This window comes from Poecile atricapillus, chromosome Z (assembly GCF_030490865.1).
Source record: "Poecile atricapillus isolate bPoeAtr1 chromosome Z, bPoeAtr1.hap1, whole genome shotgun sequence".
NCBI classification, from domain to species: domain Eukaryota; kingdom Metazoa; phylum Chordata; class Aves; order Passeriformes; family Paridae; genus Poecile; species Poecile atricapillus.
The window spans coordinates 20,074,096-20,099,927 of NC_081289.1; the positions used below are offsets into that span (position 1 = coordinate 20,074,096).

A 25,832-nucleotide genomic window follows, 5' to 3' on the forward strand; every position below is an offset into this window, starting at 1 on the left:
GATACCATAAAAGCAGAATACCACGTCTAAAGTGGCATCAGAAGACCACCCTGGACTGCCTCCCTGAGGGACCCTCAGAGACTATAGCTGTGGACTTCTGCAATGCTGTGGCAACCTGAGGCAGAGCTGTGGTAAATGGGCTCTGAGAAATGTGCAGAGTCATTTGGGGAAGTAATGCAGCTGCAACAGTATAAAGGATGGCTTGCTAAAGAATTGGGCTGCTTCTCGCTGCTGCACTCACCAAGCACTGTTACTTTTGCTTTATTGATCTGTCCCTTATCATCCCTTACTAAACTCTCAAAATTTTGAGGAGTGGCCTCACATCAGGCATCATCAGGAACCTATGTTTCTCTTATGGATCCTTCTGTTAATTTTGTCAGAACAGCTGTTTCCATCTGTTAGTCAATCACATGTTCTTTTTAGTAGGGGTGGGTGGTGGGTCTTGGGTCCAAAGCTGATTGTTGTAAATGACAATATAGTATTGGCTTTTGCATATCATTATTAATCACAAAGATATTGATATAGTACAATTTATATTTCCTTTTAACTGCTTCTTGGTATAGTGTAATCTGTGAGTTTATGTATGCACCATATAGCTTATATAAATAGTAAATAGTAATTTGATAAATATATTATATCTTAGGCCATGGCATAATATTTAAATAGAGACTATGTGATTTTAAAATGCTTTTATGTGACTAACTCAAGAGAATGGTGTAAAATGATTAGGTAGTTCCTTGCATTTTCAGACTATCGGAGTGATAAGATAACAGTGACAAAAAACAGAACTCAATTTACTGACTCCTCGTTATCAGGGAATTTAAAAACAATAGGATGGAACCACGAGAAGAAATAAAATATACTGGTTTAATCTACAAGATGGCATAGAGACAAGTCAAAGGTTAAAACCAAGCAAAAGAACATCTAAACTCAAAGGAATGTTTGAATGTGTATAAACTGTTACGAATATGCATGTGGCCCTTTACGTAATAGTATATAAAGAACGTGGTTTTAAAATAAGGGTGTGGTTTTGGCAGATAGCCAAGGGCCCCAGCGCTGGATTTTATCCCTTTTATCCCTTATTAAACTTTTAAAAATTTTAAAGAGTGAGCATCGTTTGTCTCAATGAGGATGCAGTGTTTATCTACTCAATGCTGCCAGCTTCCAAGGAATGTGTGGTCTCAATTTATACCACACCATCTAGAAATGTAAAAAGGAAAGAAAACAAAAACAAACAAACAAACAAAAAAACACACAAAAACCCCAACGAAAATCAAAAACAAAGACAAAATTAATTGCAGGACGAAAGAGCTGGCAGATGATGGATGGTAATAGGAAACCCGGCGCTGTGGAATGCCTCCACTGACGGCAGCAAGGAGGGAGAGGGCCCTTAAAACCACCGCGGCCCTTGCCTGAAGGCTCCCAGCCTCCCTTGTTCTTCTTCCAGGCTTGGGAGAACACTTTCTCCTAACTACTAAGCTCTGGAAATGGGGAGTGGGAGCCCCGTTTTTTTGCTGCGGGGTGTTTCAGGCCGCTTCAGAGGCCTCCCTGAGCCCCGCCGAGGCGCTCCACAGCGGGCCGGGAACGGGACTACATCTCCCGTCATCCCTCGGGCGCCGCCGCCATCTCGGCACCGACCGCCGGGCCGGGCCGGGCCGGCGTCCCGTATTCCCCGCTCCCCGCTGTGTTCCTCGGGCCCCGCCGCATTCCCCGCTCCCCGCCATGAGCTGGGACGGCGCCGGCGAGGAAGTCCGGCTCCTCCTGGACCTGTGAGTGCCGCCCCGACACGCTGCCTGCCGCCCGCCCGCCCACCCCGCCAGGGGGCCGGGCCCGGGGACTGGGAGGGGGACGGGGCTCGGCCGGCCTGAGGCGGCGGTGGCGGAGCGGGGACAGGCAGTGTGGGTGCTGGCAGGGTTCGGCAGCCTTCGGGGGCTGCAGGGATTGTCAGAGGTGCCCCTTTGGGAGGAGTTACAGGGCAGGTGACAGGGGTGACGAGATTTGGCAGGGAGGTAACAGGATGATCCTTGGCAGATCCGGGTGTGGAGGGACGGCTGAGCATCCCTGGCTTCACCTGGCCCTAGAGAATCCAGTGAATGGTGTGTTGCTCTGAGTTTTTCTCCATGTTGATACCGAAATTGGCTAGAAAACAAATTTTCTAACACAATTTGAAGCATTAGAAAGCAGGCGTTCTTTATTGCATAGCTGGACACATCTGGATGATCTTTCATCTAAGCGAGTATTTCGTGACACTTTACAAGGTGTTTATTCCATAGTGCTCCTATGTATTCTTTAAAGAGTACTTCCTGGCTAATACGTAAATATCACTTTCCTGGAACTAATTTGCACGCATCCACGTCTTACTGGAAGTCCTTTTGTGGTCCTGGAGGGTCATCTGAAGGGGTCTCTGGTGATCACCAAGTGTCCCCAATGTTGCAAAGGGTGACTTTGCCTTGAGCTTCTCTTAGGGCATGCACTGTTGCTTCTTGTTATATAACTTCGGCACAAAAGCCACTATATTCCTCATTATCTGTTTATCCACTGGTTCCAGCTACATTTAGCATCCTGTGTGTCTACTTTTTTTATTCTTTTATCTAATTTGCTACTTAGTCTTTAAGTTCTATCTTGCAACTCTAAGGGGAACTGAAAATTTTTATTCTCTGTGTTATCTGTCAATGTCAAATTCCTTTGTGTTCCGGAGGAAGTTAGAAACAGGAATAAAATATTTCATTTGAAAGATAAAAGGAAAATAGCTAGCAAAGAGTACAGTTAGGTTATTATTTGTACCTTACAGCACTAAAGATAAGATTTTAATTACCATGGTGTGGCCAATAAGTGTCCTATAGTTTCCTATAAAGTAGAATTACTGTGAAAACCTCTATATTTTAATGAATAATTCTTTAAATTGCAGATCAAGACCGTGCTAATATCAACCAGCTTTTTGAAAAAAATGTTATTAATCTTAATAGCCATTCAAGCTAAATTTAATATGCCATGGTAAGAGACAGTTGGCATAGCTCACATTGATTTCCATGTATCTGTGCTGGGTTTGGGGTATTTTCTTCAAATTTGAACTAAGTAGTTGGTTTAGATTTACAGGCTCCTTTTGAAGCTGCATTAGTGAGACAAGCCCCTCCTTTCTGCTCACCGTGTTGCACAGATCCTGCCTGTGAGCAGGTTCACATTTGTGGTCTTCAGAGATGATAATAAATGGTGTGTTTATTATCTTTGATAAGATTTTTTATTTTTAAAAGATAAACAATTTTCTTAATTTCTGAAGTCAAGTTAAGGAATGTTGTATATAGATAAGCTGTTTAATCTCAAAACAAAGAATGTGGATGGTGTAACCTGGATGTACGGAGACAGAGCTTGGTACAGGCTTCTCTGTTGGTCAGTCAGCCAAGTTCATCCAGCAGTCACTGAGGTTTCCGTGAAGGCATGGAATGCTTGCACATCTCTGGAGGAATGAGTTAAAGCTGATCCTGGTGTGTGCTTGGGTGTATAAGGGTCTCTGCAGGCAAGGCCTGGGTTTAACTGCCCAGGTTCTGCTTGAAATGTGTCCTGCCTACAGTGTTCTCTGCAGTGACCTGCTCGAGGTGCTTTTCCTACACTGTATTGATGCACAGACAAAGACTCTCCAACTTTAGTTAAAGTTAGAAAGTGTATGTTTGTTACGAACACCAAGCACACCATGAGTAATCTCCAAAGGCATGTGCAAAATCCATGGGGCTCTTGCCCTCTTTTTATCCACAAAAATCCTATATATTCATATAATTATTCACTATACCTGTATATATGCATTACCTAACCTTGCATACCCCCACTTCCTATTAAAATGAGTTCAAAGTCCTTCCTCAAAATGAGTCAGTGGGTTTGGAAATGGGTCAGTGGTCTCCTAAGATGAAGTCAGGGACATTTTCTTCTCATTAAACTCTTCACCTTTGCCTTGTTGGCAGGTTCTCTGGACCCTTGGCCATGGTCCAAGCTCCCCAGCCTGGGTCTGGCTGGTTTTGGGCCCAGGTGTAGTTACGGTTTCTTCATCTTTACAATAGCTCATCTTTCTTGTCTCCTTCTACAAACACAACTAAGTCAAGCAAGTAATATATTGTCTTAGCTCTACCTAGGTCCACCTGGTAATAATTAACCATCTACATAGTTTCTATTCCTCTTGCTAAACTCTGAATCAAAATATATTGCTTCTGTCTTGTAGCTACATTCTTAGCTTCTAAATTCTTTTAAACCTTTGATTCAGTATGAACTTCAGTGTTTTTTTTTAACGTGACTCCATGCTGGAAATCTTGCTTCTTTCCTGACTTAAGTCTGTGCTACCCTTCAGATTATAAAGCATCAATATTTTGACCTCTTTAAAGCTTTTATTTGGTGTGATTTTAGTTTTCTGCAGTTTGGTGGCATTCTGATTCCAGACAGGTTTTGTTGCAAAACCAGTTGCCTGTAGAGACTCCAGAGCTGTGGTTTTATGCTAAATTTAATTTGGCATTACTCCAGGCTGCTGCTGCACCCTGCACTCAGCCGCTTGTCCTGGCACTGTTGTTTCTGTGTCCTCAGAGTTTTAGTCAAGGGGATTTTCAACCAGATCAGATGCTGAACAGCTCACACTGCAACTGCAAATTTCAGAGACAGCTTGAGGAAGGCACAGAAAAAAATGGTTGAGGGGCTGATTTTTGCCTTCAGCTGCTTAGGGAACAGTTTCACAGAAGGATCAGCTTGACCCCAAAGGGCAATAGCTGAATCAATGACAACATGGAACAGCTGAAACTGGTAAGGTCTGAGGGGACTATAGCCAGATGCAGAAGATAACAATTTATGGCTTGATTGTTCTAGTTCTACTATGTAATGCCTCTTTTTGACTGTACTGTAACTTTTATTTATTTCAGATGCCTTCAGTGTTTGACAAAGAACCTGTCCAGATACTCTGCAGATATTAAGCCCTTGCCACCCAATATAAAGGATAAACTGATTAAATTAATGAGTAGGCAAGGGCAAATAACTGATGCAAATATCAGTGAGGTAAGAGTCTGTTCAAAACTATATTGTCTGTTTCGGGAGGGGAAAGCAGCCTGTCTTGCACACCAGTCTGTTTCTGAGTATTGTATGTTTCAAGATGCTCATGCATAATTTATTATATGTATATTATGTAAAACTTCATATGTATCATGTAAAGCTGTATATTTCATCAGCTTGATAGAATTCTGTCAGTAGAATTCTATTGACATTAAGCACACAATCTCCATGTAGTTTATTTAAATTTTGGTTCCTAGAAATATAAGGATGGCAGAGCTAGAAATCAGTAGTTAAAGTTCTCCCATCCCTTTTGCACTCTGATGTGTGTCAGTGTTTCAATGAGACACCAGTTAATAACATTTCTTGAGCTGTAAATTCAGGGACACATTTGTTTTGCTATCTGTTTATGGTTATCTTGTTCAGCCTCAAAGGGAGGTGTGAGAATTGAGGGAAGCTAAAGGTTGGCCTTGGTGAAACAGAAAATTAATGACTCCCTGTGCATTCCTGCTTTGACCTGTAACTCAAGAGACAAATATTATCAATTTCTCAGAGTCTGGATAGTGGAGCCAAGACTAGAGGCAGAAGCACTGTGGAAAACTTACAAACAAAATATTTTAGCTTTAGATAAAAAGATTTTTGTTTACACAAAGTAAGTCTTTGAGTAAAAATCAAATTCTTATTAGTTTATCTACTTTTTGAAAAATTGCCTGGACAAAATCTGGTTTAGGCTACCTTTTCAGTAAGGGGTAATTTCAAAACATCCTAAGAGATTATATAATTAAAGCCATGTGATTATGTGTGTTTATGAATGCACAAAATGCATTAGGATATTTTTAGTCTGGAAATAAACTTGAGACCTTAATTTACAGGCTTTTCTGCTGTCTCTTTCTAAAGTCTCCTCTGTATTTGTCATCTTTCAGCAGTTGATGAGTGCCTTCTCTTGGAGCCTGTTTTCCTTGTGACTCTGGGAAAATTCTGCTCTGGTTCTTTTTTCATGTTTTTTCCTTCTCTGTTCCTGCAATTTCCTGCAATTCTATCCTCTGTTGTCATCATTTTCTTTACCTTACCTTTACCATCATTTTCATATAACATAGCTTTCTTTGCTAGCAGTTTCCCATTTGTATTTATACACATCCTTCATATCTTTTCTCTGTTTTTCAGGGTTGGGGTGTTTTTCAAGAATTTTGCTTGAAGTTAAGTTTCAGATGAAATTCTGTTAACCTGAACTTTTGTGTAAACTTCTATTTAATCTCTTACCTCCCTATTCTGTCCAAATTTGTGTTATCATGTGTCTTTTTCCCCCTTGTTCTGCTTTTTGCTTGGACCAGCCATCCACAGACATGTCAAACTCTTTATTCTAAATCCCCTTTACCAGATAGTTTTATAAAGCCATCCAGCATGTGTCCACAGAATACAAGCCTGTATTTTTAAATGTCTTTTTTTTGTGTGCTGCATCCAGACAACCCTTTGTCAATCTAAAAATCTTATATATTTGCAAAACAGGCAGTTTTCCTTGTAGTACCTTATTAGAGTGAACACCAGGAGGAATAGGCCTTTAACAAGCCTGTCAGCTGTGCTGTTATCTTTGCTAGTTTATGGAAATTTATGTTTCTATCCCTGGGAGTTAAGGGAGTAACAAGCTGAAGGGAGTACATGGCTATTACTAAAATTGGAGGCCTTCCATTGCTTTGGGTCTAACTTTCATAAATGTTCTCTTGGAAAAGATTTCGCAAAAATTCCTATCTGGATCTTGGGGGACTGAAAGATCCCATTTAATGAGGATCTGGTATCTCTTCATGGTATGGTAATGAGAGTGCTTGTTTATGAGCAAAAGAGTGTGTGGGGGTGAGAAAAATACTTTGGGGGAAAATGCCTTCCAAATATCACTCTTCCCTGTTGTGCTTACCTGTTGAAGTTTTGATCACAGTAAGTATTTTTTTTTGCACTGCAGATTTCTGCCCACAAAATGTGCTAGCAGGTGTGAGGGCGTTGTCCTGGGTACACACGTAGCAAGTGAATCACCAAGATTGTATTTCCATTGTTTAAGTAGCATTACTTACACATTAAGTATTAATGTGTTCCTACTCTGTATGTCTCAGAAACAGTTCATGCTGTAGGAGCTGAACTGTTGCACAAATAGACCAGATTTTCTTTAGTTTTTCGTTCCTAGGACTGGTAACCCCACCCTCTATTGCAAACTTCTATGTGATGTCTAATATTACAAGTACTTTATATAAAAGTGCAGATGTTTGATGGCATAGCAGAGTTTGACTGAAATGGTGGGTTTTCATTACAGGTATTGCACCCTGCTGTGGAGTCTCTGGACCTCCGAGACTGTGATATTTCAGATAATGCATTATTGCAGCTTTATAACTGCAAGCAGCTGAAAAAAATCAACTTAAATTCTTGCAAGGAGAACAGATTTGGAATTACTTCAGAAGGTGTGTTATCTGTGCACAGATAACTGGGATCTTATTTCTGGCTTATTTTTCTTGTTAAATTGGAAAAAAATTGCCAAGAAAATATCTAGGGTAAATATTGCTTAAAAAAAATCCCCAATGCCACCCCAACACTAATTAAAAGTCTCTTCAGTGGTGTAAATTTCAGGCCTAGTTATCCTAGGAGAGAGCTATCAGGTTACTCTCCTGCTAGATTTCTGGTAAAACCATGGCTCAACATGTTTTCCACTTTATCTTAATTGTTCCTTCCTCAAAACTTGTTCCAGAGCCTTTGGACTCAGCATGGTGGTTATGTTAAAGAATTAATAACTCTTTCAAGTTGTTTCTTTGGCAGGAGTCATAGCACTGGCCTTATCCTGTCCTTACCTGCGTGAAGCGTCTTTCAAAAGGTGCTGTGATATAACTGACAGTGGAATTCTGGCTCTTGCACTCAACTGCCAATTCCTTCAAATAGTGAACTTGGGGAGCTGCTCAGGCATCATGGATGCATCTCTGCAGGCACTAGGAGAAAACTGCAAATTTCTTCACAGTGTGGACTTCTCATCTACTCAGGTAACTACAGTGGCAATTGGCCAATTGGCTTTAGTTTGTTTCTTTTTTAAGATTGTCAGGATAAAGTTCAAAGTGGATCGTTTTTGCTCTGCTCTTGACAAGATTTTAGACCATCGTTTACTTCTAATTTCTGCCTTTTAAGGAAAAGGAAAGGTATATTTTGCTTATTGGTGACTGGAAAAATACACATTTTGGTATTAGAGCATGTATAGTGAGCCAAAGATAAACCTTTGTTAGAATCTACCTAGGTTGTTTTTTTTTTTAATTTTTTTTTAGTATATTTATTTAGCACAATAATTTTTTAAAGTGGTAAAGTAATCCAAAATATTCAGTTTAAGGAAAGTAGGATCTTGGACAGCTCATTGCTGGCTTTCAGTTAGGACAAACTGCTGTAGGTAATAATCTAGGATGTTAAACAATACAAGCCCCTAGTAGAAGTAAACACTCTGTAATTAAATGACAGTATAAGAGTGTGCTTGTCAGAGTTATGGTACAAAGTCAGCACTGAAAAAACAACATTTTAAATGTTGGAAATGGCAGGGAAGAAGATTCAACAACAGCATTTAGCTTGAGAAGGGGGAGATGAGCTGCAAAAGCAATCCTGTAACATATTTCATAATTACAGTGAGATAATGATGCGAGGGAAAGGTTTTTTTGCAGGAAGTGTAGCATTCAATTGACATTGATGGTGAGTAATTATGTTAAATGTGAGTCCAGTACTGAGCATTCACAATGAAATGTCAGTTCTGGAAATTATGTAGGAGGTTCTTATTTTAGATGCTATTCTTCTTTCAATTTTTCCAGAGGTAGCATATCAAAAGAGTCTTAATATTTCATCTGGTAATTTTTATTTATTGCTATTTAACTCTTGTTTCTCCAGATTTACTTTATTGCTTTTCTATTTCCTTGATTCTCTTCCTTTATAGACAATAGCTGTTTCCCTGTGTGTATTTTAAATGAGGTGAAAGCTTCTTGAGTAACTACATGGTTACACTTTTTTTTTTTTAACACTTTTCTGCTATGTTTACTTTTTTCCCCAACCCAAATTGGTCTAGGTAGAGCAGAAATGCTTTTTAAACCTATAAATTAAAAGTGCTGTGCTCTGACCATATTAGTGTTAAATGAGAGAAGGAAGCTGCAGGAATAGCAGTTACACACTTGGAAACATCCTTGCAGAAAGCCAGGCTGGATCACTTAGCAGAAAAATGAAACAGTGTTTAATAGAATGAAAAAAACGCAGCTTGGCTAATTTTCTATACAAGTTTAGCTGGGAAGAAAATACTGTAGTGTTAAGTGTATTCACTCACTGCAGGGAGTGAATAAATTAATATGATTTTTGCATCCAAATAGCTGGGTTTGAAAAAACTGAGCTTTAATCCATTGTGGTTTTTTTCTCCAGGTAACAGATGATGGTGTTGTGGCACTAGTGAGTGGAACATGTTCGAAGAATTTAAAGGTAACTGACTTAACTTAATAACAAAGGGACAAACAAAAGAAAATACCTGCAATTTAAAAGTATAATTATTATTATTATTATCAGCAACATTTCTTCTGAGGAAGTGTTTTTACTGACTGACTTTCATTTCTTACATCTTTCAAGATCCTTGGAGTTTATAAATTGGAAAGACTGCAATAAGACAGTGCTTTTTTTATTTTTATCCTACGATCTCCAAAATATTTTACCAAATCCTGATTTCACTAGATTTTATTAAATGGTCTTTTTTCTGCATTTCTTCTTGTATGTTGTATTTATTGATAGGTAAGGCAATTTAGAGGATGGGGAAAAAGCTGGTAATAATCTGTTTCTTTATTCTGCTTTTCATGTTTTCCTAGCGTGTACAAGATGCAGTAGTTGAACAACTGCAGAGAAATTAAGAAAAGAGCAAGGTTTAGTCTAATCTTGAAGAAGTTATTTGATTTCTTTTAGGAACCATGTAGATAAATAGAAATACTAGAAACTTCAGCAGAGGCTATTTTGGGAAATTTTGGGAAACACCAGAATTTAGTTTGGGTTTTGTTCTCCTGGACAATCAATTGGTATGAGAATGTCAAAGTGATGGGACTCACCATGGAATCTCATTGAAGAGTTTTCTCAGATGTCTTGAATGGTATGTGTGTGTTGGAAAAACTCAGGTTTATGTTAGTTTAGACCCTTTACATAAAAGCTGTCTTTTTTTCCCTTAGGATATTTTCCTGGTCTGTACAGGACCACATATGAGGTCAATGCACAGAGGTCATAATTCCTTCTGGTTGGAGATCTTTGAAACTGGCAAAGGAAAGCTTTGCCTCTGAAACTCTGGGTGCTCTGACAGGCTGTTGTCATTCATGTTTTCCTAACAGGAGATACACATGGAGCGCTGTGTGAACCTGACAGACGTGGCTGTGGAAGCTGTCCTTACCTGTTGTCCCAAGATACACATTTTTCTGTTCCATGGATGCCCACTGATAACAGGTTGGTCTAATCATAAGAAGATAATTACATGCTCATCATACCTTCTTCCTTTCTGAAAAGCACACTACATTCCATAACTAATCCCAAACAAATTAATAACTTACTAACTAAAATAATCATACACTAAGATTTTCAAAGCAAGGTGAGAGTTATGCTTTGACATGTAGCAGCCTTCAGAGAGAGAATTTTTTGTTGTTGTTTTGGAAACTGGATTTTTTTCTTCCTTTTTTTTATCCCCCTCAGCATGTTGATGGAGACCCAAAGACTTCAGAAAAATGGTAGCATCTTAAACCCTGACTCTGTTCTGAAAGTGTGGAACAGCATCCATTCAAGAAACAGTGGAATGGAGTAGGACAGCTTATGGTGTTTTAACTTCCGTTGGTTGGTGATGCTTTACAGTTAGGTGGTTGGAGAAAGAACCAAGAGGATTTGGATTCCTACAGATGTATCTAAAGTGTGATGATAGTGAAAGAAGCATAAATATGGATATAGAATTCCCTTACTGTGTTGTGTATCTATTCCAAACACCTCTGTAATCTGAATGAAAAACAAGAAATTCCTTTGTTCTGTTTCAGATCGTTCCCGAGATGCTTTAGAGCAACTCATCATATCAAACAAAATCAAGCAACTAACTTGGACTGTTTACTGATGATTTATGCTGTACATGTGAGTGTCAAGTTTACAGGTGGGAGAGCTCCTTCAGCAGACATGCACCTTGGAGAGCTAGCTGGTGACTTTTGTGCCACCAGGTTGCATCCCTCCTGCTTCCCACTGGAGGTCTCCGTTGCCATTCCAGTCCTTGCCTGTGAGCCTCGGCTTCCCCATTGTATCTCTTTTGAGTCCTGTCTGTCTTTGCACAGATCATACTTCATTAAGAGGAAAGTTAAACTATAATTAATATTACAGGGCCGTTGCTCAGGCTTCAAGAAGTGCTGGATTTGGCTGCTACTTAGTATCATTTAGCAATTTTTACAAACCCAGTTTAGGTAAGTCTGTGTTTGGAGTTCTGTATTCTGGGATGGTACTTGCAGCTAAAAGTACCAAGCCCAAACATAACATTGACACACAGAAATGTCTGTAAAGTTGGGAGTTTAACAAAAATCAACAGACAGAACTGGTGAATGGAGGTGGCATTAACAGCAGTACAAATGTACTTTCGATAGTAACAAAGACTCTCCTTTCACCATGTACTTTTGCTAAGTCTGAAATAAAAAATGTAGGTACCTTTCTTCTGATGTTACTGATGCTGCAGATTTCTGTTCTTATTTACCATCAAATACTTGCTGGATTTTTACACATCCAAAACTACAGCCTGTGAATGTGTAAACATAAACTTGCTTTGGAACTGTTATGGTGACTTTACAAATTTCAGAGTAGTAGCTGTGACCAAGAAAAGGATTTTAGATATGGGAAAATATTTAATTTGCTCTGTATTTTGTCTGTGTTTCTACAGGAAAATCCTTTTAGGGAACAGAACATTGGTACTCATAAGCGTATCTGTGAGTGAAATAGGACCAAATGTAGTGTCTGGGGGCATAAATCACAGCATGGTAGAGTATGTGTTCTGCTGTATGCAGTTCATTATACATCCAGGGGCCCCCAAAAGGTGAAAATACAAAAAAAAAAATATTGTTCAAGTATAGTCATATTAAAAATTAATTTTTGAATTGTAGAATGAGTTTATTACATGATGGAGCAGTGCTCTTAACACAATTACCAGTCATGTTCCTTGGCTTTCTTGAACCAGCATACCCTCTAGTGAGAATTCTATGATTTCTGCATTAAGCTCCTTAATGCAAGCCATTTCAGCTTTTTTAAGGCCATGGAACACACTGGGTTCATCCTCTAGATCTGGAAGTAGAAGGGTTTAGTTATGGTGGTCTAACATGGATTTGATGACATCTGGAAACCTAAAGAGTTTAGGGAGCCATAAGGAACATGTTTACTTTACCATTTAACTCTTGTCATAGCCACACCTAAGTGTTGCAGAAATAAACCAGTCTTGTATTAATCTATTTAAAGTTCAGGTCTAATTGCATGGAACGTATTTTTTGTTGCCAATATTAAAGAATATTATGATGTTTGACAACAATCTTTGTTCTTCTGTTGATTATATGGTTTATGAAAGTGCAAGTCTATTTAGAAAAGTTGTTCATGTGTAACTAAAAGCATATTTTTCCAAGAGCAGCACATAAATCCCTTATTCTTGTTTCATGGCTCAGCTCAGTGATGTGTTCCTATGATCTCTGTGGGTGTAACTGCACCAGTACAAACCATTGGTGCAAGAAGTTGATTTTGCTACAGTAGCCACAAGCATCAGTTGTCATTGCAGCAAGTCCTTGTGCCAGATAGAGGCCTAATAACCTAATTACCAGGTTTTATTTCCCCTTTGTTTGTTTTGGTTTTTTTCTAAAGATTAGCTTATTGTTAAGCCCTGTGGAATCTCTGGCATCAATCAGGGCCCATCATTCCTTTGAACTCTTGGACAAATCTGTGTTGCACTATATTTGATATTGAATTGTGTAGCTGTTTAGGCAGCTCTGTGAAGCAATGCTAATGCTAACCTCAGTGTCAAAGTTATCCTTTTTCTCCTTGCTGATATAACCTTGAATTTGTCATGTTGAAGGCAGATGCAGCTTATACTGTGTCCTTAAGTGTGCCTGTAGATTTACCATCCTCCCCTACAGCCTCTTGTCAATGTGTAACTTAGTGGTACATCCTCAACTGGTGCTTAAAAAGCTGTACAACAAGGTAACACTGTATTTTTAGGTTCAAAAGTTTAATGTAAGTTATTTTAAATCTTTCACCATTAGAGCTTGAGTCTGCCTTTATGTGTTTAGTATTTGCATAACTCTACTGGAATGTTTTTTGGTTCATAGTAATTTTCAACAAATGTTTACAGGCACTGGGTGAAGTGGGAGAAGAACCTCATGGATGTGCTTACCACTTCATATTCTCTGTTGTTTGGATATTGTTATTTGTGAGCCTTGCAAAATATTCACATATTGTTTTGAAGATTAAAGTTTAGAAGTTGGCTGTTTGGAGAGTTCTGAAAACTTGTTGGATTATAGAACCATGTACATCTGACTGTGCTCCTAAACCTTCTACTTCATGAATACCATGATTTTCTGAGTGAGTGCCACGCACTCTTTCACATTTGTAAGCTTCCACCACAGCAGCTGGTATTGGGAGACTTGTAGGTGCACTGTGTTCTATGGTGCAGCTATTAGCTCCCCCTCTCTGCTTGTTCAATAATTGACTGCTAAAGTTGACACTTCTGTAAGACTGCTCTGAGACTGGCTGCTTCTTCAAATGGCTACAGTTACAACATTTTACCTGAGGATCAGATATTTTTTTTATCATGTTTGGCAGATGAAACTGGTTCTTAGTTGGCAGATAAAACTGAGAATGATTCTGGAGTTTGTCCAGCATCTCCTCAAGAGAAGAGCAAAATAATTATATCAGGCTTTTATTCAGTTTTTATTTAGTTACCCTCCGTTTGTCACAGAAGTAAAGACTTCATCCCTCAGCAGCTTCCCAAGGTGACATTGCTTGGTTTACCCTTGCAAAGGGTAATGTAGGGAATGTAGATCAGTTGACCCTACTCTCAAGGGGATGAAGTTACCCCATAGCTGGTACTATTTATTCACTTTCCATTTATTAAAGCTTTTACACTGGCTGGCAGTCAAGAAGCAGAGTTTAGATTTGGGTGCAACTCCTACACAATCACTCTGGCAGTTTCAAGGAAGAGGAAATTTTTATTATAGAGGGAAAGGGGGGGATTCAATTTAGTTACTTTGACATTCAGAAGAGATACCCAGAAAAAGAGCAAGGCACTTCAAGTTGAGCATATTACGAGCTAATAATCTAGTGGAGAATTTTATGGAGGGCAGCAATAATTTTCTATATTTAGAAATTTTCTATAAATAAGCTGCAAAAGCCTGTGGAAGCAGTGAAGTAGTCCTTCAGCCACAGCCCTCTCCCCACAGTCTTACGCTGGACATCCAAAACATTTCACAGGAATGTCAGCAAGACACAAATATACATGGGAAACATCAAGCATGCAAACTCCTACATGTAAGTTGTTTGTAGATCTGCACTTCAGTGCAGGTCCCTTTGAACACAGTTTGCATGTAGCTTTTACCTCAAATTGAGCAAAAGCCTCAGTATGATTGAAATCAGTCCAGTGGAGGTACAGTAAGCTGCTTTACTTTAACAGATAATTTCTCTGTTTAATTCCATTTTCATTTTATATAACTGCAGAAAGCCAACCAAGTGAGACAAAATCCCATAGAAAGGCAGCTTCAAGAGTCGTCTAAGCCGTTGGAGGGCTGATAACTCCAGACGATACTTGATGTTAGCCCGTAATTTTCTTGTCTCGTATACTCAGGCAGTGAATATTCTATAACTTTGTGCAGCTGACTGTGAATGCTGTGGCTTAGAAACTGATGCCTGCCAGGGTCACCAATCAGCACTTCAGTCTGGTGAATCCTGATGCACTTCTGCAGCCAGTGATGCAGACCATCAGCAAGTTGTTCGTCATAAAACATATCTCCTAGAACGATGAGGTCCCAGTTGCCAGCCTCTGAATTGATGATGTTCTTAATGGTGATGGGGAAGGGATTCAAGTGGTTCAGTTCACAGTTCAAGATCATTGCCATTCCTGCAACTGAAGAAAAGTCATAGGAAAATTAAAGTTACATTTTAGGAGTCAGCCCCCTTACACATTTCTGTGACACATCTTTCAATTTAATCTCTCAAATGTTGTTGTTCATCCTGTCTAGGGGGCTTCCACAGTTTTTATTATGAGTCAAAATCTAGCATGAAGTTGATGAAATTTTATCCTCGTTACACCATGACACAGGGAAGAAGTATTCCTAGAATGGATACCAATAGAAATCAATCATGGAATCAAAGTAGAATATAATAACTGCCTTAATCTATGGATATACTTCCTTCCTAACTGATGAGTAATTAAATTACAAATAAACTGTATTCGTAAGTCAATTATGGAAAGACAAAGTCTAGAGGAAAAAGGCAAAATCTAGGCCCTGATGTACAGGAAAATGCCATTGTCCTACAGAGAAGCCAGTTTGCTCCTTGTGCTTGGAGCTCTCATCCAAACCAGCTGTGATGGTGTATGGGCAACACTTGACAGAAAGTTTCCTGTTTGTTCTAAGTAGCTATGGAGATAGACCTGGGCCAAGAAAGGCTGGTACAACCCAGCTTCCAATACTGGCAAAACCCAGTCCTCTTTTTAGCATTCTTAGGGTTCTGTTTGGAACTTGAATTTCTCCCAAATGGAAGAAAAGTCTGTGTTAAAGGTGATTTAAAAATTAGTAAGTATCTTTACACAGAGACAAAAAAAGCCTTACTAGGGTCAATGTCATTGGCAAGGACATGGGATGCACCACTCATCACAGCAGCTATTGCTGTTGCTCCACATCCACTTCCAAGATCCAGAACTGATCGCCCTTTAACCACACATGGATTATCTAAAATGTACCTGAAAAAGAAAAGCTGTTAAAGCAGTGAACCAGATCATGCAAATTTCTCAGGTTTACATTACACTGCATAAGTTTCTTGCCAAACATGTAATGAAGTGTGGTACCTTAACACTATTCCACATGTGCAGCTGCCATGAAACTCCTTATTTGTCTTGGATGATATAAAAATCAAGAACCATCATTTTTCTCCCTAACTCCTCTCCCACCCACAAACAAAAATAAATTCAGCCAAGTAAGCATCATTTTATGTTATTCAGCTCCTTCTCTGACAGGTGAGCTTTTCTGTTAAGTAGACACAAACTGGTAAGAAAGACACTTCTAGGTAACTAGAATTCATCAGAATGCACAAGAAATAGTAAAGGATTTGTAGAAATTAAGAGCAATCTGACTGAACAAACATGATGTATTCACAGTGAATATGGTGCCCACCCATCAATCTGAAACAGTGCTTATGCAACTGCTTCGAAGAAGAGGAATTTCTCCTCTTTCTTTTCCTGAGCCATGCAGATAGAGGTGCAAATGCTTTGAGACTGCTTAGTGTTGCTCCTGAGTAGCATAAAAAAAAAAAAGAATAGAGCTGTGGTGAGCAGAAAGTGTATCTTCATCTAATTGCTGACACCTGCCAAGAGAAATCCTGAAAAACCTTTAGGCTGGTAGTGGAGAACTGACAGAAGGCAAGTAGCAGTTATTGTTAAATACTATGAATCATATTATAACCATTGCAGAGGTTTCAGAACTTTAACAACTGCCTTGAAATTCAATTGGCTGCAAAGGGGAAAGCCACAAGTGTCAGGGAGAAGAGCCCTGGGTGAGATGAATTACTGCAAACTGCCATAATTTTACTGCCAATTTCCATAACTTCTTTTGAAGTAGAAACAAGAAAGGATTCTAAATTTGTGTTATCTTCTGACAGGGAGAGTGATAGCTGACTCTTCACAGAGGGCTACCAGTAAGCACAGCTTTTGCAGGGGGATTCCAGTAGATAACTGTAACAGAAATGTGGAGACTGGTATACATTGGGAACAAATGGATAGAAATGTCTGGCCCTGGAATGGCACCAAGAGGCCTGGTAAGCTTGTCAAGTACAGGACATTTGTGTTGAGGCTCAGCAGCTCAGATGTTCAGCAGCACTCCCCTAAGGACAGCCCCTAGTTTACCACCAGGACCAAGGACAGGGATGGGATCTCCATAGAAGTGCTGTGTTTCTCCTTTCTAGGGGTTCATCTTGGATTTGCCATGACTTTCCATTAGTAATTTGTGTAGGATGTGATGTGGCCCTTGTTTCTGGTGAGTGGTTACTGAGTTACTGCTGCTGATTGTGGTGACTCAGAACAGCTGGATGCTGCTGGATCCCCTGGCACAGTGCACACAGTGTCTCTGCCCTCCTGCCGTAACGAGGAATCTTGGATTACACCAAGAGTAAGCAGCTTGAAATAGGAGACTCCCGATGCTGTGGAAACGCCAGCTGTGAAAGGAGGACAGTTATAGAGGCAACCATATGTTTTTGTGCTCCCTTTTTACTCTTCCAAATTATGCAACTGATTTCTGACATTTCTTAATACATCAAATCAGTGCATAAACAGTAAGACAATAAAGCAATGAAATGCCAGATCATTATTACTGCTATCCAAATATCTGAGCATACAAATCATATGATAACAAAATGAAGAGATTAGTTAATCTATTTTACATACCCCATGTTTAGGAGCACTCTAGTTCATCTACGTGGCAGGCTAATCAACTCATAATTTAACAGTAAGACTCATCTTTTACCTGGTCAAAACTGCCTTCTTATTTATGCTTTCTTGCAGAAAAACAGTAACGCCCCAATTCAGGTTCTTCCCTTTCATCTATGTGGGGACTCTCTGACAGCTTGTTCTCTGCTGTAAAAATTAAGATTTTTTTTTTCCTGCTGTTTAAGTGAGAGATTTTACAAAATAAAAGAATTCTAGTTCTTGGGAATCAAGAACATTAAAGACATTTTGACAAACAAAATCAAAATGTGGCTTCTGGTGTGACTAAAAGCCACAGTAAGTTGCAAAAATAAGGCTGCTGAAATACTAGATGAGTTATTCAGGCTCAAGTGCATCAGCATTAAACTACTTTTCTCAGCAAACCAGAAGCACATCCATACTCCTGTCTGTCTCCACAAAAAACCCACACAAGTTATGACAAAAGAGCAATCCTCTTGTTTGGAGTGATAGAATTAAACACCTCACTACATTTTGATGGCAACTTCACAGCCCTTCCATGGATCCAAATTCAGCCCTGTTGTCAGCACATGCATAGCCAATGAATATAACCAATTTCTACTTCAAAGACATGAATTATTTTACACAGCAGGTGCTGGAACTCGCTGCCAGCCAGCCAGCAGAGATTGGGATGCTCCAGACTAAGCAGAGAGGAGGATGGATAATGCACCCACAATAGGCAAACACTCATCACTAGGAATTGCTACAAACAGAGCCAGGTCCCACATCCCGGCACACTGGACTTATCAGCTGTGGTGCATTGTGCTGCATACCTGGAGAGGGCTTGGCCTCCTGGCCAGTAAATTGCCCAGAAAGGGTCCCCATAAGGCCACAGGTCAGGTTTTTCTCTCCAGAACCTGCAGCGAGGGGTGAGGAGGCGCAGCCGGATCTCTGGTGTGAGGTGCCCGCTGTTGGTGACCTCGGTGTTCTCCTCCAAAAAAGCCCTCACCTCAGGGTCCAGAGACTTGCCTGTGCTCCAATGGCAGCAGCGCTTCCAGCACAGAGAGGGGCCTCCCCTCCTGCTTCTCCACACCTTTGCAAGGGTATTCTGCCTGCCCAAAAGGAGGAGCCACTTCCAGCCATGGAAGGCCATGTTTCTGCAAGGACACCAGCCTTCCCCAGGAGAGATTGGAGCACAGCTTATCTGAAGGAAGTGATGAGGCACGGAGCTTGAAACAAACTCACAGGATGTTGTTTTTCATAGTTATGGATGACAATTCCTGAAAGGAGAAAAATGCTGCATAAGTGATGTTTCTTCAGTGACTTCAAGGCTTTGTACCACCAGGGACTTTAAGAAGAGGAAGTCCCTATGCTCTTGTGCCTTGCCCCTGCCCCTTAAGTCTGAAAGAAGTGGTATTCGAGGAAGAAGCTAGCAAGAGACCCATACAGAAGAGTACCCTAAACTTATCCACTGAGAAACAACCAGTTAGTGGGACAGCTGATAGAGATAAAAATTAAATGTGCAACCTTTTAACAACCCTCTGCCCTGAAGATATACACACAGAAATCTACTCCCATTTAAGGTTCTTCCAATGAATCTTCAGATTTTGCAGGAAGACTCTGGCATTTGCAGGGCCTGTGGACATAGCAATGGTTATCAGTAGGTTGTTTGAAGAGACACCATTAATTACAAGTTTTATAATGGTGATGAGTCTTTCATACAAAAGCATCTTTTTAAAGGCAAGCAATTAAAGGATTTCCTCTCTCTCCCTAAAATTTATCCATCTGCCAGCTCAAAAATTGACAAAAATAGAAAAAAAAAACCCAAACTGATGTTAATCAGAGTAGTCCTAATTCATTGCATTTCAGTCTGTATTTTAAATGCAGATTTAAATGCAGGCCTGATTGGTTAGTCTTATGGTGCAATAGTCTCATGTGGATGCTGTCAGCTGTAGAAGAAAACATCCCTATAGCCCACTCTGACAAATTATATAAACATGCTCCAAGCTGTCTGAAGAGAGAAACTGAATCCAACACATTTAAATGAAGTTTTTAGATGGTGATACATTCAGACTGGACAGCCTTGTCACACCACTCAAGGTGTGTAGTACACTTCACACAAACAGTGAAGGAGAATGAAAGACTGGTATGTCAGAGTTTAGATTAATTTAAGAATCAAGAGACTGGAGAGTGGAGAGGCACTGATAGGCAAAGGAGGAGCCTTTCAGCACCTAGTCACCAAACTTTCCTCACCTGCCTTCTCTTGCTCCTGGGCCTTTCCTATGCTGATCCTGCAAGTATACGCATCAGGAAGTGGCCTGAAGGGAGAGGAAATGTTTTCCAGTCTTCCTGCTTAGATTTCCTTCACCCATGCTTCAGTATTTTCATATCCTTTTTCCTTCCTCACCTTGCTCTCTAATTTCTTTTCAATAACTCAGACTTCCTTGCTTCAGGGCACAGCTTTTGAACCTCCCCTGAAACTGATGACCAGAGAAGCATTTCAGGCCTGTGCTTCCACAAGAGCAAGACTGCAAGTACAAACAAACAAGAAACTGAACTCATTGTTTTGCAATTGTTTTCTTTCTTCTGCAGTGGTTTTCACAAACCAGCAGAATGATGCATGAAGAAAACTTTCATCCCAGCCCCAACAATTTTTCACAGCAGAAGAATCATGGACACCTTCATCTAATAGCTATTGCAGGTTGTCCTTAAAACTAGACAAAGGAACAACAGGAAGAAAACAGTGAAAAAGTCTTAACACTTTGTAATTCATTAGATCAGTTTTTCTACATTTGTCTGAATAAATAAAAAAAAAATCATTTGTGTTTAGCAGTATTTTTGTTGTTTGCTGGCCTCTGCTTTAAGTACTGGCTTTAGTTTCATCACTTACTAAAATGTTAAGCTGTGAACTTCACACTTTGCTATTCAGGCTGATACTCCCACTAAATCTTTGTTTAAATCATTGGCTAAAGGCTTTACTTTTTTATTACAAATAAATACACACAATCAAACATTTTACATTTTTCCACACTGGAGAATGCCATTCAGCAGAGTCCATGTAATTGATGAATGCAATTAGCAAATGCCTTCCTTCTTGAAGGCAGAGCTCTATAATCCTCATCTGCCTAAGGGAAGCATGATGTTTTAACTGCAATCAATTGGAGAGAGAAATCTTGTCAGCAAATGCTGTATGCTGGCTTTTCTCCATGAATTGCAGCAAATTAGCAGGGCTGTGATTCTGTAGCATTTATTTTGCATGGCCTGTCATGATGGCTACTCTGCTGAAATTAATCATCAGTATAGAAACACCTGCCAAGAGCTCAGCGCTCAAGATGCCAAACTGAGCTTAAGTGCTTAGTGAGGGAAGGCATCAGGATGGGCATTGCTGTGTTTGACACTCCTGGCCCATTCATTTTCCTGGGAATAAAATCAGGATGGATAGCAGGATGGATATCCCTGTGTTTGACACTCCTGGCCTGTCCATCCTGCAGGGAATAAAATCAGGATGGATATCCCTGTATTTGACACTACTGGCCTGCCTGTTTCCTGAGAATAAAATCAGGATGGATATCTGTGATAAATGGAGATGATTCATGCTAACTAAATTATAACTATTTGGAAAGTTTTTATTATAAAGCAATAAAGGGAATTAAGTGTTACAAGGCAGATGGACTCCTTTGCAGATGTTATATGTTAAAAATAGGATACAGGATGTAGTTTTAAGATAAGTAATGTCTCAAGACAGGATCGACCTTGAGATGGACAAAGTTGGAACAACTTCAAGCATAGGGTCTGAAATTATGGTTTTATCTATGAAATGCAAGGCTAATTATTGGAACATAATGCTTACTTACGTAACACAACGCTTAGTATGCATGTGCAAACCTGTGAGGCCATCCAGAGGACAACGAGGATGAGTGTAAACCTTCATCCAAAGACCACCAAAAGAAGACTGAAGACCCCCTAACAACAAGTGAAGCATGTGCTATGAAGTATAGTGACGTAGAATTTAAGAATTTAAAGTGGGAGGAAGCTTATAGGAAACATAAATGAATATGTATAAGCACATAGTATATAAGTTTAGTCTGAATTGCTTTGTTTTGTATGTGAGGTAGGGTGAGAAGCCCTCTCCATACCCTGGTCAGTTTTGCTTATGTTTTAATCATGCTTAATTACTGGAAAATTACATACCTGTATATGTACATACATATACTTGAATACATTTGCTAAATTGTATTCATTTATACCAAATTCTTATTCAATTCACTGAATTGTATTCTTCTATACCAAATTGCTATTCAATTCACTGAACTGTTTTTATTTTTAATTAAATTTCTGTTAACTCTATAGACCTAATTGTCTAATTTCATTCATAACAATATCCCTGTGTTTGACAATACTGGCCTGCCCATCCTATATGGAATAAAATTAGGGTGGATATCCCTTCATTTGACAATACCGGCCTGCCCATCTTACTATAAATCAGTGGGCAAGTAGAACTTGGACAAGAAGAAAAAAACGTAGCAAAACACACAAGAAAAACCTCCCACCCCCCCCCCCCCCAAATAAAAACAAACCCCAAAACGCCAATTTCTGTTTCTATGTAATTAAACTTTTTTTTTTTTTTTTTTTTTTTTTTTTTTCAGGTAACAGGAGCAGTCCGGAGCCCAACCACCCCGCCGCACCTTCCCCTCGAGGGATGCCAGCCCGCTCCCGCGCCCCGGGCCGAGCGGCCGGGGCCGCCCCGCCGCCATCGCCGCTCGCCCGGCGCTGGGCTCCCGCGGCAAAGCGGCCGCAGGCCTTGGGAGCACGGGCAGCTCCCGGCCGGGGCAGGGGCACAGCCGGGCCCGCTGCCAGCCCGGCCGGAGCTCCCGGCCGGCACGTACCTGCTGCTGCCGCCGCCGCGCTGCCGGGGCCGGGCCGCGCTCCCGCCCGCCCTTAAAGCGGCAGCGCCGAGCGGCCGGGCCTGCCCTCAGCGCCGCCGAGGCCCCGCCGCAGCTCGGGCCGGCGCTCTCCCGGCCTGCAGCGCCTGCCCCGCTCCGAGGCTGAGCCCTGTTCCGTGCCCTGGGCTTGCTCCGCTCCCAATGCGTTTGAAAGGCTTTTCTGAAAGACTCGCGTCGATGGGAACTAGCGCTGTGTTTAAAAACAATGATAAAAATCCACGTGGGAAAAGGAGCGGTAATGCGCGTCCCCCTTGAACAGCAGGGCAAATGAGGGGTTATTTTCCCCTTTACACATCAGATCAAGGTCTTATAAATGAAAATTCTACACTTGCGAATATGTCAAGCAATATAGCCAATTTATTAATTTGTTCGATAAAAGGTGAGCAAGTTTTACAGCGTGCTGGGTGCGTTGAGGATCTCTACCTTAAGCAATGCACAAATTCAGGTCTCAGAGGTTAGTCTTATTATTCTAGGCACTTCTTCAAATCTTCAGTTGTTTTTTACTTGCTTTTTCTTCATAATCAGCAGCTGTGGTTTTTGAACATCTGCTGGGGAGGTGGTCCAAGAGGGTCTTCTGATGTCTCTAGTCTCCCATCTTTCTCTTAAAATATCTTTTTCCATTAGCAGTTTGTTTAAGCAAGCATATATTCTGTTAGTCAGCATATAGTTTGCAAAAGCTTTCTTTCAATCATTTCACAACCTAAAGCTAACCTGTCTAAAAATACCTTCATAGGCTCTTTCCTCAGTTGTTACTAAACTCAAAGTTAAGATGTTTCAAAACGCTTTTGTAGAGCTTTTTAGCTCATGTTTGTCCTACTTCCCTTTTTTAAGTGATTGCAAATTTTTCTTAAAACTAATTTATAGTTTATACAAAGGATAGTTTAAGCTACAAGGTAGCTTAAAGCTTAAAATTTTGTTGTTACAACAAGCTGCTAGGTAAAAGCTTATTGTTACATAATTATTTTGTTAAACTCTGTCTTCTCCTCGGCGTGTTCCCGTTCCTATTTGTGCTGCTCGAATGATCCCTTCGCTTCTCTCTGCCCAGACCCTCTCCGGTGTGGGCAGGAGGGAGGGGGCTTCCCTCGCTTCACCGTGTTGCTGCTGTCCCCCGGGAGGGCACAGCTCTGTGGTAGGTAAGCACCCGATTCACCTACACCATCAAAACACTGGGGTTTCCTCCGAGGCCTCGAAGCGGCCACATTTTCACCTGGCAGTGACTGGGACTCCTTGGTGTGGGACAAGGAACCAAACCCACCTGCATGCCCTCCAATTTCCCAGTTTCTGAGCTTCACAGAGAAATTCCCCCGAATGGATTCACCTCCCTCTGAGACCTCTGCGAAACCCCAACAGCTCCCACCTAGTCTCTGCTCCATCTCCAGTCCCGTAGGCTGGCATTTAGGGAATACGAGCAGCTTCTAACAGGAGTGACGAATGTGGGGTTCTCTACCTTCCCGGTGGGACAAAGTGTACCAAATTTCTCTCGCTGCCTTTTTAAAAGGCTCTTGTGCATTGCCCGAGGTGATGATTCTGCATCCCTTGGGGTGCCGGGGGTTTAAACCCGGCGATTCCTGAGCCCGAGCCTGGGTCTGCCCGAATCTCTGGGGTTACGAGGCCATCTAGTGATCTGTGAGCTCGTTACAATTAAAATGTACTCTCCAGGGTCGGAAAGCTGCTTGTAAACCAGGATCTCTTCTTTAAATACGCGTGATCCGCAGTCTCCCGAGAGAAGGTGACCCCTGCATGCCGGGCTGCAGGGTGACCAGGACCCAGACAGAAGCTGGTGTCCTCCTGACACACGAAGGAGCCTGCAATCCACAGACATGTTAAACTACAGGAATATTTTCATGCCTTTTACTCTTCTAAAGCAGGACCCCCATTCAGTCTTTTTAGAAATGATCCCTTGAATTGTATCAACAATTTGTGGTTTAAGCTCAAGGAAGGGCATAATTTCTTGTAGCTCCTAGGGGAACAGTGAAGTTTCAAAGGTCTTTCAGCAGTTTTGCTGGTCCTCTCCAAGAAGAGAGATATTGAAAACATTCATAGCACCCAAAATTGTGAATAAAACATGCAATATTTTGTGAAATAAAAATTGTGAATAAAACATGGGGGTTTGTGCCCTCTAGGTACTCACCACCATGCTAGGAATAAAGAACTCAGTAATATTATCAACATCAGCTCAGGATGCCATGTAAGATATGGTATCAGGATGCTGACAGGTGATGATACAGCTCTACCTTGCACATGTTATTTTATGCCTGACATGATTCTTGGGGAAGCTTTTGCACTTAGATCACCAGCCTCTTTGATTGATATTTTAACAAGTATCTTCTCAGATCTAGCTTTTCTGAACTTCTGATATATGATTTTTTTCTTAGTAGCTATGTGAACCTCAGTCACTGCTGTCTAATACAGACCAACACCACACTTAAAAAGGCAGTTAAAAAGGATAGAATCTTAAAATCACAGAGTGACTTGTGTTGGAAGGGACCTTAAAGATAATCTAGTTCCAGCCTCTCAAAGAAGTTGTCTGGCTGCTCCCAGCTGAGAGAGTTCTTAGGTGAAAAAGGAGGGGTAAAGTCTTTGTTTCCCAGTAACAGTGTCAGGAATGTTAGAATCAGAATTTTTTTCTCATTTAACTACAAATAATTAGTTGTGATTGTACAGATTCTTAGTAGGAGGTAAGAAAGCCCCAGTACCAGTGATAGCTGCCATACCTCTTGTGAGAGTCTAGGTGAACCCTTTAACCTTTCAGGACAAGATTTGTGCTGATGATTTCAGCAAAGTATCAAAGCCTGTCATCCGTGAGAAAAAGAGTTTAATTTCCAAAGGCTTTTTGCTTTAGATGTGGACATCTGAAGAATTTCTGCTACAATTTCTGGTATCTTCAAATTACCAGAAGTGTGCTGGAATTTGATCTGAGGACAAGGACGTCTTTGATCACCACAAAACTTCGATTTGGTGTATCATGGAGGAGTGCAACACTTGCAAAATGCAGTTGTAGAGTAGCACACAAGGGACTGCCGGGTGTCCAAGGGAATTAGGGGATTACTGGTTGATGCTACCACTGCCCAAGTGTCTGGGGAAATCTTGTTCGAGGCAATTAATAACAAAGAAATGAAGCTGCCCAAGGACAAAGAGGAGGACAAGACAGAGAGGAGCTACCTTCACATTAGCAAGCCCACAACTCATGAATTTTCAGAGATACAAAG

The 25,832-nt window shown here is 40.7% G+C and overlaps 2 protein-coding genes across 12 annotated transcripts; one reads left to right on the plus strand and one right to left on the minus strand.

Annotated features, from left to right (window-relative positions):
• The first annotated feature begins 1,625 nt into the window (after positions 1-1,625).
• Positions 1,626-13,417, plus strand: LOC131573162 (protein AMN1 homolog). 5 transcript variants are annotated; one of them, XM_058826849.1, is made up of 8 exons: positions 1,635-1,769; positions 2,032-2,258; positions 4,893-5,025; positions 7,316-7,460; positions 7,813-8,030; positions 9,430-9,486; positions 10,371-10,482; positions 11,058-13,417. In XM_058826849.1, exons 3-8 carry the CDS (start codon positions 4,984-4,986, stop codon positions 11,129-11,131), a joined length of 648 nt encoding a protein of 215 aa, XP_058682832.1. In that variant the 5' UTR covers positions 1,635-1,769; positions 2,032-2,258; positions 4,893-4,983; the 3' UTR covers positions 11,132-13,417. The 5 variants fall into 5 exon arrangements, with proteins under 5 accessions (XP_058682830.1, XP_058682832.1, XP_058682833.1 ...); XM_058826850.1 differs by having other exon boundaries at positions 2,032-2,096; XM_058826847.1 differs by lacking the exon at positions 2,032-2,258 and having other exon boundaries at positions 1,626-1,769.
• Positions 13,418-13,513: 96 nt separating this feature from the next.
• On the minus strand, positions 13,514-22,692 carry LOC131573161 (electron transfer flavoprotein beta subunit lysine methyltransferase-like). 7 transcript variants are annotated; one of them, XM_058826845.1, is made up of 7 exons: positions 22,567-22,692; positions 20,088-20,208; positions 19,934-19,998; positions 19,243-19,316; positions 18,514-18,960; positions 15,858-15,988; positions 13,514-15,151 (listed from the first exon to the last, which is right to left on the minus strand). In XM_058826845.1, exons 5-7 carry the CDS (start codon positions 18,831-18,833, stop codon positions 14,787-14,789), a joined length of 816 nt encoding a protein of 271 aa, XP_058682828.1. In that variant the 5' UTR covers positions 18,834-18,960; positions 19,243-19,316; positions 19,934-19,998; positions 20,088-20,208; positions 22,567-22,692; the 3' UTR covers positions 13,514-14,786. The 7 variants fall into 7 exon arrangements, with proteins under 7 accessions (XP_058682828.1, XP_058682822.1, XP_058682823.1 ...); XM_058826839.1 differs by having other exon boundaries at positions 19,208-19,316; XM_058826840.1 differs by having other exon boundaries at positions 19,208-19,316; positions 20,088-20,160; positions 22,567-22,682.
• Positions 22,693-25,832: the final 3,140 nt, after the last annotated feature.

Excerpts from the sequence above, each read along its gene's own strand:
- LOC131573162 (XM_058826847.1), top strand. The coding sequence starts at position 1,723 with ATGAGCTGGGACGGCGCCGGCGAGGAAGTCCGGCTCCTCCTGGACCT. Across the intron at positions 5,026-7,315 it reads CTGATGCAAATATCAGTGAG|GTATTGCACCCTGCTGTGGA; the intron begins GTAAGAGTCTGT and ends TTTTCATTACAG. Across the intron at positions 8,031-9,429 it reads TGGACTTCTCATCTACTCAG|GTAACAGATGATGGTGTTGT; the intron begins GTAACTACAGTG and ends TTTTTTCTCCAG.
- LOC131573161 (XM_058826845.1), bottom strand. The coding sequence starts at position 18,833 with ATGGCCTTCCATGGCTGGAAGTGGCTCCTCCTTTTGGGCAGGCAGAAT. Across the intron at positions 15,989-18,513 it reads GGAGGCCAAGCCCTCTCCAG|GTACATTTTAGATAATCCAT; the intron begins GTATGCAGCACA and ends TTTCTTTTTCAG. Across the intron at positions 15,152-15,857 it reads TGCCAATGACATTGACCCTA|TTGCAGGAATGGCAATGATC; the intron begins GTAAGGCTTTTT and ends ACTTTTCTTCAG.